Consider the following 11,346-nt stretch of genomic DNA (forward strand, 5'->3'; position numbering starts at 1 on the left):
CATCTTTATTCATGCTCGTAAATAAATATATATATATATATATATATATATATATGTATATATATGTATTAATTGATTCTGCTGATTCGAGAAGAATTACTATTAAATAATTGTAATAACATAAAATTAAATTGCTATTATTAATGCACTGCAAAAAAATAAAAAAAAATAAATTAATTAATAATCTAACTTCCAAATCAACAATAAATAATAAAAAATTATTGGTTAAATGTAAGGTATATATATATAATTCACTTTTAAAAATCCGTTTCCTTCTCTCATTTCACGGTAATATGTTTGATATACTTCCTATATTTGCCCATATTTTAAATTCACAATAAAACACAGTTTTATTGAATCGGAAAGATAACAATAATCAAGCGAATTAAAAAAATATGATAATATGAATTGCGCATATCTACATCTGAGTCGAGAAACTGATAGCCATGTTCCGATATACACTGTCGGTACTGAAAATCTACAGTATGCGTAATGTTAACTGTAGATTTTTAGCACTATAAATGATATCGGAACACGGATTATATATATAATAAATGTGTATGTGTTTGTATATATGTGCAAAATAATTGGAGCAGCCATTTTTTGGCTTTGGTGAATCAAGCATGAAGTGAGCATTATTATAGAAAGTTTATCACTTTTGAAAAAAAACTATTGGGAAAAAATTCTAGGCATCTGGGAATCGGTTCTGTATCTTGAAACGAAGTGAAAATTACAAAAGTGAGCGAATTTACTAGAATACTGATAATTTCATTGGTCAACACCTAAATTTGCTCACTTTTGTCATTTTCATCTTGTTTGAAGATACAGAATCGATCCCCTGGCTTGTTAATGCTCATTTCCACTAATGTAGATCAACTTTAATCTCGGTTCAACTTACTCTTCGTCTTTTTCTAATCTTTAGAACTAGAAAAAGCCAAAGAGTAAGAGTTAAACCGAGATTAAAGTTAATTTACATTAGTGAAAACAGGCATAAGTATAGCTCAAAGCAGTCATATTGGCTGCGTCCAGCGTACTCAACAGTTGAATGAGCACTCGCTGTTATCGATGTATTTTTCCAGAATCTAAAATGGTAATTGAATGATCTAAAAGAATACACCAATAACAGCGAGCGCTCATTTAACTGTTGATTCGTTAAGAAGCCTGATCAACTATCAGTAGCCAATTACGAAAATTTAATAGCCGCTTGTATTGCAAAACAGCCCAATCGGCTACAAGCAGCTCAATTTGGCAACACTGCACGACGGCGGGCGCGCCCGAACGTACAATGACCTCGATCCGGCGGCCATTATTATTATTACCAACGGAGGAAATCGTTGAAACCGCTCGTCTCGACCTTCTCATCGTCGGTAGAAGCCTGCTTTGACATAGCGTCTCACTACGGACTACGGATCATGCTTTACGTTTTACGACATCCCGACGATATCGATTTTACGTATAGAAGCGACGAAAACGTGATGTATACATTACTCTGGTAGGTAGACGCGCACCTCTTTCTCATTTCGTCACGCTTACAAATTTTTTGCCTCTGCGAATGCGTCATTCGCGCCTGTACATTGCGACAGACTTCATTACTTTCGCTCTACTGATGTATTCGTCATACGTCGAATGTTTGCATTAAAAGACTGTCGCATGATTTTTATTCACATATTCAAATTTGTATATGCGCTTGTTAATTGAAACCGTTGAAATTAAATATCAACGACTTCGTCGGTACCCTATTTTCTCCCGCCATATTTTCATTCTTTTTTTCGAAGACGAAATAGCGAAAACTTTCGAAATGATTTTTGCCACAATGATATCGTGCAGCTTCGGAATAAATGTGTGCTTCAATAGCAGCTTCAAATTTTGAATGATTAAATAGTTTTAAACAAAGCGAGCCAATCGGTTGCTTCGACATTCGTATTGGATGTCGCGTGCGAGTATATCGATGTGAATACACGTAAAACGCATGTCTGTATTAAATCTACTCATTCCGAACATGTAACAGGACGTCACGCATTTGAGTCTCCGCGATTTCCTGCGTGACATTTACTGTGCCCAAACAGATTCTCAATATTACTATCGTGAAAAGAAGGCGGGCGATAATAAATTTTATTTTTTTAATACTAATTAGGATTTGTAAAAATTCATAAAATTTAAATTATAGTGATATTCATGCTCGAGATTTTTGGACTTTTTCGTCAACATTCTAAATTTTGACATCAGTCAGGAAATTAATTCTCACTGTTGGGGGATCGGCGATATCATCTATTCCTTTTCAATTTTGTGCTTGGTTGTTTCGTCACCTTTATTTTTACTTTTTGAACATTCTGAAAATAGTTCAAACAAAGAACCGAAATAATTGTTAATTGAAGTATTTATATATATCTGCGTCCCCTTGACTTGTATTTACTGTTTTTTTCTAATTTTATGAATTTTATTTTGTATCTTTAACTGTGTTACACTGAAGAAATGAAAAATTATATTAACAGAATTATTTTAATTGAAAGTAATCTCGTTAATTCAGTAACACTTAATGAAACAAATACGTCATGCTTTTGTTTTAATAAAATTGAATATTTTTTATTAATAAAACAAACTTTATTTGTTTTATTAATAATTATTATTGAATCAACAAAATTATATTTAATTAAAATAATATTGATGATACAATATTGTTATTTTTTTCAGTGTACTAAAGTACCTACACTTTTTGTTTTGAAATAATATGTTTAAAATTTTTAGCAAAAACGAGAAACAAATTTCTAATACAATCTAGGCTGTATTTCATTTGTCGCTCTTGAAATCATTTAATCCCTGTTTATCAAATGTTAAATAAAGATAAATGATGCGCTTGCGAGCACTAGATGGAACATACCTCTTGTACAGCAATAAAAATAAATCTCTTGTATTTGAAACACGCGTCACACAGAGAGGCCTTGAGAAGTTGTGAGGAGATTTGTGATAACACGTGAGAATTTAAACAAAAATATATTGCATTTTCTCACGCACATCCTATGCTTATAATTAATATACAAAATATAATCTTAAATTTATAATTTATATAAAAATATTTAGAATTCGTTATTTATATAATAATATATATGTAATATTGTACCGCCTGCAGCCATATAACAAATTAATTACATATAATACAAAATTATACATATATAATATCATATACATATCACGTTGTTTATAAAAAAGGAATGTCTATTTCAAACGACGTAAAAATTCAGAAAAGCTATGTAAAAATCCTTACAAAGAATCCTTTCTAAATATTACAGTATCTGGAATTTCTTGCTTCTTCTGATAGATATGTAAAGATGCCCCTCCTCGATAAACTTATGTTTAGATCTTTTTCTTGATATGGTTTGTATATATTTTAGGATTGGCGAATAGAAGAAATACAGTTGTCAATTATTTCTTCGGGAGACATATAGCATTTCTTAATTTTGTTAGACAGTCGTCAAATGTAAATACAAAGCGACGAATATCCTAAGTATCTTATTGATATTTTCTGTAGTTTTCAAGTCGATATTGTGTCGATTGTCGCCAGATTTATGCCAAAAAGGCGGAAATGGAGTCGGTATTACATGCAAAATGGGCACGCCTAGAAAATAGAAAATGCACTTTACAGTAGAAATGTGTATAAATTGATTTTCTTATGAATAATTTACAAATTTACCTTTTTGTAAAAAGGGAATGTGGTCGTCTTCGATATGTGGATCGAACGAATACGGTTGAAAATACCTTTGTTCTGGTCTATCATATGAATATGAGTCAAATTTTCTCAAATAAGCTAATTTCTTTTCAATATTGACAAGTAAGGAATACCATTTCTCAGTGTTTTTGAAATAATTATAAAAAGTCGGATCGGGTGCACCTAGCAAATCGAGGAGGACCAATATGTCCTGTAAAAAAAAGTTACATAAATATTAAACAATTACAACAAGTACACGATAGTAATAAAAATATATAAATTTTAATATTTCTGAATTGACGATGTAAATACGGTATATACCATTTTATCCAATTCAGAGAAATAAATTTCTTCACCGTAAGCAGTCTTGTTATTATGCCATTGTTTAGCTAAGTGTTTAGCACCATAAATCGAATCGTTTGGACCCCATTCCTCAAACGCTTCTTCTCCATCGAAGAAAATGAACATTAAGCTAACATCTTGCTGAAAAATATAATATAAACATAAATATAAATTTTCCAAAGTTTCATACATACGAGTTGTTAATCTTGTAAAATTTCGTGTGATTCTTACTTGTTTAGTCAAATATTTACTCATGACAGTTGCCAAATTAATTAGTTGAGCGCATGGCACAGCACTGTCTGTTGCTCCAATAAAATCCCTCTCTCTCGTATACTTGGAATCAAAATGGCAAGCTAGTGTCAGGTATCTTCTTGCATTAGGATTTAATTTTGCTATTATATTTTCAAACTTCAGTTCGCCGAATACAGGCGTGCGAGCTTGGAATACATCTGATTCGATCGTCCAACCCAGACCTTTCATCGATCTCTTGATATACTGAAAAAGAAATATATGTTTTTGCTGATACTGTTAAAATAGATGATACTCTGACACTGAAACATTACGTTTCCATAAACATTTATCGTCATGCTTTTTTCAAATAGAATTTCTCACACAATATTTATTAATGATGAGCTGACTCATATAAATGATATTCAATTTTCACTTACAGCAATTATTCAAACATATAAGTTTATAAACAAAATGTAAACTTACATTAATTTTTAAAATATAAGTAGTAAAATATTTAGCTGTTGTAAGCCTTTCTCAGCTATTTTTAATTTAAAATATTCAACATATTTATAAAACTTGTCATGTTTTTATAATTCAAAATTTTTTACATATTACTCCACGTTCGAGATGTCTCGTAGAAAATGTGAAGGAGTTAATGTTTTTTTGAGGATTTTTGCGGAAATTGAAAGTGTTCACTCACGCAGCTTTTTCCCATTAACTACTTACCTCCTTCACTCTCGCATGTTCGGTAGTCCCTACGATTCTCACTACACATATATTATCCAAAACCTCGTTCATATGAGTGATATTCGTGAGGTCGGACAACGTGGCAATCTGTTCGTTCGTCAGCGAACTGGGAACGTGATGGTACTGAAAATCACGTAATAACAACAATAATAATAATGACACTTGTCAAAAATTGTGTTAGCCGATTGTAGAGCGTGACAATTGATGATAATGGAGATTAAAAAGAAAGAGAGAGAGAGAGAGAGAGAGAGAGAGAGAGAGAGAGAGAGAGAGAAGACGGAATGAGTTAGAACGGTATGATGAGCGATGAACACAGTGAGATCTTCCTTCGCGAAGAAGATGAAAATGCAATGAAGGAAGATGCGGCGTTCATTTATGCATTACGTACTTTCTCCCTTGTAAAGAGTACTCTGTTCCTCGGGCCATCTCGCTCGGCCGCATGCGGTAACGTGATAACAGCCAGGAAGAAGATGCATAGCACTAACATATCCGTTCTCCGTAGCAGTTACGCGTCAACTGAAAGCAACTAAGAGCGCAACGCGATGTAAAAAGGACGACAGCTCTTTTCCTTGCGGCCAAGCAAATTCTGTACTTTCCATTTTTTCTCTCTTTCTCGCACTGATAGTTTGCCATACACCCGTCTCACTTCGACAAGGGATAATATTGTGAGGATGCTTCGCGGATGCGCAGTCCAATGTCGATGAAGCGTTGGTCCCACGTCGAGAATACTCGAGAGAAACGGTTCAAACGGTACAGCTGCTAACATCGCGTTGTGTTCAACGATAGAAGTGTAATAAGTAGTTTGTGCTGCACTGCCGACGGTGCTGAAGATTTTGCTGAACAATTTTTTCTAGCATCGAAATTCTGAATGTAAAGAATTGTACTTTAAATTTGAAGTATCTGCTGGGAGCGACAAAATACCTTAGAACTAATTGCTGATTGCAATTATACGATATTGATTTCTCTCATGGTCAAACACAAAGGATAAGGTGTTTAGCTGACAAGTGAGGTAATAAAATTATAAATTAAAAAAATATATCTTTACCAACAATTTTAGATCACTTGTGAATATTTAATATTCATCTTTTTCTATAATTACGAATTATCATTTTTATATATAGACTTTCAACTTAAGAATCAAATTTTTAATTGAGTTTTGTATGCAATAAAAAAGAGAGAGAAAGAGAGAGCTTGTAAATTAAATTACATGATCTTCAAATAAAACGCATTATGATTGCATATGGAAATTTCCATCAACTTTTAATTGTTGTAATTCAATCGATGAAACCGACTGTTGGTCAAGTAACAATCGCTACAAAATGTGCTTAGTTTTCATGTATGTACATACATAGCCTGGTATATACTTTTAACGGTGTTCATAAATCAAGGTTTTCATAAATTAATCGATGACTTTTCGTGATGATTTTGAGTTCAACAATTTGACATGTTTTGAAAATTAAATATTGCTTTATATTTTGCGATACTTTTTTCTGATTTAAAGTCTTAACTAATATTATTACGTTACAGCACGTAATTAAAAATGAATTAAAGAACCTGTACGCAATTTTTTTTCCTTTTACAAGATATACAATTTATAACTCGATTATAACATATAATTACAATATTATATGTAGTACAACATTCGTAACAATGCGAGAATTAAGATTGTTTGAAATAAAGGACAATGTAGGATACCAGATATGAATATCAATTTGATATAAACTCCGTTATTTATTCTATTATTTATAAGATCTTATAAATTTCCGCTAGTTTTACTTTTTATTTTAATCTTGTTATTCACTTGCGTTTTTTTATTTCTAAATCTTACTTAACTTTATCACGCAATTACATAACATATATTTAATTTAGTTATATTTCAAATTCTTCGTATCTTTATAATATATAATCAGTGTTGCATAATTTATATTATCTTTTACAAAATATTGCCGTTTGCTCATTTATAAGGAGCTAATAAAAAATAAACTACGAGAGATAAATTAAAAGAGAAAGTAGAGGTGTGTGCTTATTTTGTGTGTGTGTGTGTGTGTGTGTGTGTGTGTGTGTGTGTGTGTGTGCGCGCGTGTGTGAAGCAATCTATTTGCATGGAAATGAAATCTATAAAGAGAGAGAAAGAGAAAGATAGGGAAAGAGAGCAATTCCAATTTAGTTTATTTGCTAAAAAATATATATATATATATATATATATAAAATAATTGAAATATTTTTCTTTACTTCCTAAACATCTTACATAGAGATATCGATGTAATGAACCTTACAAAAATCAACATTATCAAAGAGCTATGTATTAGACGAACTTTGTGAATTGTTATCGCGTAACGATCCTAGTAGCACCATATATTACATAAACGTTTACATTTTACGTTACGTAGATTGTATACGCCCGAGAAAGTAGTTTTAACATTTTCAAACCGAATTTTTAATTTATTTAATCAAATCTTCCATCGTGCACGCACATCGACGGCTGAGAACGAGATTTGTATTGAAAGTACGATTAATATAAAGTGACACAAGGAAATAAAAAAATATCATAATTTTCCTTCAAATCACTTATATTCTAATCACGTGTATCGATACTTTCAACTTAAATCTGTTGTTCCGTTGGACTCGAAAGTGTTAAAACCAAGTTCGCGGTGCGAAAACAAATATTTTCGTGAAATCGCGATATTTGTTTTTAGAGTCAGGATATTTATTTAATATTTGGTACTACCAAGGAGATGAGAGCGTTGATGGACGTTATGTCGTTTTTCGCTTCGCTCGCGCGACTCGACAATCTTCTTCTCGAAAGAAAAACTTGAGTTTCGATCGCGTTGAATAAATAATAGTAAACGCGCGACGCCCATCGTCGCGAGCCAAGCTTCTCGTATCTAAATTCAATCAACGTATGGTCGATCGAATCAATTACAAGACTCGTGACTGTTTTTACCGAGTTTCATCGAGGCGAGTAGCTTCCATTAAATCCGGTGATCGCCCGACTGCATTTTCTGCCAGGCCTTCTCTTTTTGCCGGGGACCGTTACCATGATGAATGAATCACCCGTGTAACGCTCGTTAATGGGAATGCGAGAAAGCTCGGTGAAACCGATCGGAGTCCGATGGAAACGATGTACGATGGGAACGTGTATCTCCCTTGCGATAAGCACACATGGGAAAGACGCGTGATGGATAATCGATATATCTTACTTATCGAACTGGAAAAATACAAAGTAATCTCGCTTCTAAAGTGTAATGTACGCGTAATGTATTTTGAGCAACCGTCTCGCGCAAGTCGAGCTTCCCGAAGAAGAACGCGAACGTCCAAAAGATGCAGTAAAAAAAGTTCCAAAGGGAATCCCTCATTTTTCAGAGTCCTTTTGGACTTCTCTCGGACATCTTTCGGATTTTCGTATTGCCTGGAATTTTTTGCCTCTGGTCGGATGGAGTCAAACGATCGGTCTATCGCGGGAAGAAAAGAGCTGTATTTTCGGGATCTCGTGGCGTTTTTACATCTCGCGTTTTATATCCGAAGCCACGAATTTTGAAATGAAATGAAATTTACGTTCGAGATCGACGCGATCGCTTCGAATCGATAGATCCTTTGCATCACGGAGCGCGATCACGGATCGACTTTGACGAGTATTTCGGATTTCGTGTTGAATATTTTTGGTCCTCGTTCTGCTGAGTGATGCGAATTTTCGATGTTAGCGACGAGCACTGGTGGTGCTCGGGATACTTTCTTTCCATCGATGCCGATCGGCCGAGTTCCTTCAGTAATTGTAGGGCCCGTATTGGGAACCGTGATAATATGGTCCTGGATACGCCGCAGGTGCCGGATATCCGGCATACGCGTACTGCTGCTTCTGCGGGTACACTGGAAAATTAAAAAGGTGATTAGATTTGACCTGGCTTTTCTGCTAAAGGAAATTGTGCGATAAATGAGGGAACTAATTTTCAAAATTATAATATGATCTGTTACGGTTAGTTTTATGGAAGTCTAAAGATGAAATAGATATGTATGTATATAAGGGGAACAGATGTTCACTACTTTTAAATAACACATTGAATGCCGGATCTAATTTGCTTGTCTCTCCGTCGATGCCGGAGGAATTATTTTCTTGAGGAAATAATTTTCTTATTTTATATTTTCTCTTTTACATTTATTTTAATTGTCTTCACCGCATCTTTGAATAATTGATTAATCGAAAAATGCATTTACTCTAAATTTCTGAGCAGCCGATTTGTAGAAAGATTTTATCGTTGCAAATACGGAAATTCTTTTACAACAAGAGGTCGATGGGTGTCGACGGAATGGAAAATTAGGCAAGTGTGTCGCTTTCGAGCATCTACTTCTAGATATCACTGTTTTTCCGTTCTTTTACTCAAAGAAAAGAACAATTATCTCACATGAACGTTTATTTCCGCGTGAGCTGTTTTCTAAAATTACTTGTAACATCGGACAATAAAAACCACATTACAGAGACTTATCCAAATAAGATTGTATTTTGCATAAAGGAAGTGATATGAAAAAGTTAAAAAATTTATTATTTATTTTTTAAATAAAGTTCATGAAAAAGCAAAAAATTTCGAAATTTCTCACACACTAGATAATATAATTAATCGCAATATTTTTGTTGTTATTACGAAGAGTATATTTGTGTAATTTTATAAAGCAAAAATTCTTATAATCGATATCAATAAATGGATCTTTTTGATTGTAATAGAGAAATACTCTTATCAGAAGAAATTTTTACAAATTATCTAACGGGAGGAAAAATATATAGTAGTGAAAACGCAAATCACATCATGACTTGGTGTTGCGTTTTCTTCGTAAAAATTTCGAAATGCATTTTTACGATGGTGTGCAAGTGCATTCTATAATCTAGTCGATCATCCGGAGGAGAACTAGAAAGTTTCCTTCAGGATTAGAGCGTGACAGTGCTCCGATCCGTAGCGGAAACAGAGCGTGAGGCTAACAAGTAAAAGTCTTGCGAGAATGAATATTGGCCGTTCACGCGATCAGTGCAATTTGATAATCGACCTGTCTAAATCCGCGTCAGATCAGAGCTGATCTCAATCGCTTTCGAATTATTATCTTCAATAATCACTTATTAACGAAATATAATTGCGCGCGATTATAAATAGTATTTATTGCTTTTCAAAAGCACTTATTCATTTTTAATCTAATTCTTTTTATTAAAATTCGTGAAAATATTAATAGCAGAGGCAAATTTAAATATTCGGTCAAACAGTAATTTTCTACGCGGCTTCGCTTCTCCGATCAATTTAGCTGAGAAAATTGTATAAAAAATTAAATTAAAAATCTTCCCATGCAATTTGCTGCAATTTTAAGTTAATATTCATCGAACCAATTTTGCGTGGTCTCGTTTTTCGCAATCGCAAATTCGCAGCGAAAATGTTTTCATAACATTTCACCGGACTCTCTCATCGGTACAATTAATGTTACATTACTCGAACGATATATAAAGAGAAAAAGAGTGAGGGATCGCGATCTTTTTATATACAAGGCATTATTGGGACCAAGTCTTTCGATTTGTGTTATGAATAAACAAGCAATTAGATTAATCTCATCTGTATTGTCATTCAATTAGTTCACAAAATTCTCTTCAACTTTGAATATATATATATATATATATATGTGTGTGTGTCTGTGTGTGTGTGTGTGTGTGTGTGTGTGTGTGTGTGTTATAACCGTTTACTAAAATATGTATATTCTCAATAATGGATAAGCTAAATCCTGAAATAAAGGGGTTATTACAAATATTCATAGATAACAGTACTTAAAATAATATGCTTGATCGTGCTAACGATAATTATTATGCGTTAATACGGAAGCGTTTGAGACAAACCGTAAAATACGTTATTATATATTTACAAAAAGTAAGTAAGACTAGGGAAACCGTTTAATGACATCGTTTGCTTCCGTGTTGACGCTTCTCATTCGTATGAATCCAGTTAGTATAATGACGAGGTGATCGTTATCCTCGTATCAAGGAACGTGTTCCTTGTAAAAGCCCGATGATTGTAAACTAAAGTTAGTAAAACACCCGATGCACGCGGAATCCGACGCGTGGTATCCCAAGCGATTTCTTCTTAGGAAGATTAGCCTTTGTTACAACTTCAATTACAATTATAAAAATATATGAAGAACAATCTCAATGTTTTATCATGTGCTTTAAATAATATCGTTGATTAGCTTCTACTTGAAGTTAAGGTTAAAATTATCGATTTGAGAAATCTTTCTTATAGTCTTTACGTTTATGGATAAATATTGTACGTATTATAATTTACTGATTAATATATATATAT

The 11,346-nt window shown here is 33.2% G+C and overlaps 2 protein-coding genes across 3 annotated transcripts in view; both read right to left on the reverse strand.

The window, feature by feature from the left end:
* Window positions 1–3,204: 3,204 nt before the first annotated feature.
* Window positions 3,205–5,720, reverse strand: LOC108745967 (glutaminyl-peptide cyclotransferase). Its single transcript, XM_018482415.1, has 6 exons — window positions 5,412–5,720; window positions 5,003–5,146; window positions 4,277–4,540; window positions 4,025–4,186; window positions 3,689–3,914; window positions 3,205–3,613 (listed from the first exon to the last, which is right to left on the reverse strand). The coding sequence occupies exons 1-6, from the start codon at window positions 5,508–5,510 to the stop codon at window positions 3,459–3,461; spliced, it is 1,050 nt and encodes a 349-aa protein (XP_018337917.1). The 5' UTR covers window positions 5,511–5,720; the 3' UTR covers window positions 3,205–3,458.
* Window positions 5,721–7,237: 1,517 nt separating this feature from the next.
* The window catches only part of LOC108746087, a 27,251-nt gene continuing 23,142 nt past the window's right edge, over window positions 7,238–11,346 (reverse strand). For both annotated transcript variants that reach the window (XM_018482624.1, XM_018482623.1), the window contains exon 7: window positions 7,238–8,890. In XM_018482624.1, the coding sequence (XP_018338126.1) occupies window positions 8,787–8,890 (104 nt within the window). In that variant the 3' untranslated portion in view covers window positions 7,238–8,786. The remainder of the gene's footprint in view (window positions 8,891–11,346) is intronic.

The sequence above is a fragment of the Trachymyrmex septentrionalis genome, unplaced genomic scaffold (genome assembly GCF_001594115.1).
Source record: "Trachymyrmex septentrionalis isolate Tsep2-gDNA-1 unplaced genomic scaffold, Tsep1.0 scaffold16, whole genome shotgun sequence".
Lineage (NCBI taxonomy): Eukaryota > Metazoa > Arthropoda > Insecta > Hymenoptera > Formicidae > Trachymyrmex > Trachymyrmex septentrionalis.

What these genes read in the sequence shown, in the direction of transcription:
- LOC108745967 (XM_018482415.1), bottom strand. Translation starts at nt 5,510, where the DNA reads ATGTTAGTGCTATGCATCTTCTTCCTGGCTGTTATCACGTTACCGCAT. An exon ending in AACATGCGAGAGTGAAGGAG is followed by an intron (nt 4,541 to 5,002) that starts GTAAGTAGTTAA and finishes TTTCTTTTTCAG; the next exon opens with TATATCAAGAGATCGATGAA. An exon ending in GTAAATATTTGACTAAACAA is followed by an intron (nt 4,187 to 4,276) that starts GTAAGAATCACA and finishes TATATTTTTCAG; the next exon opens with CAAGATGTTAGCTTAATGTT.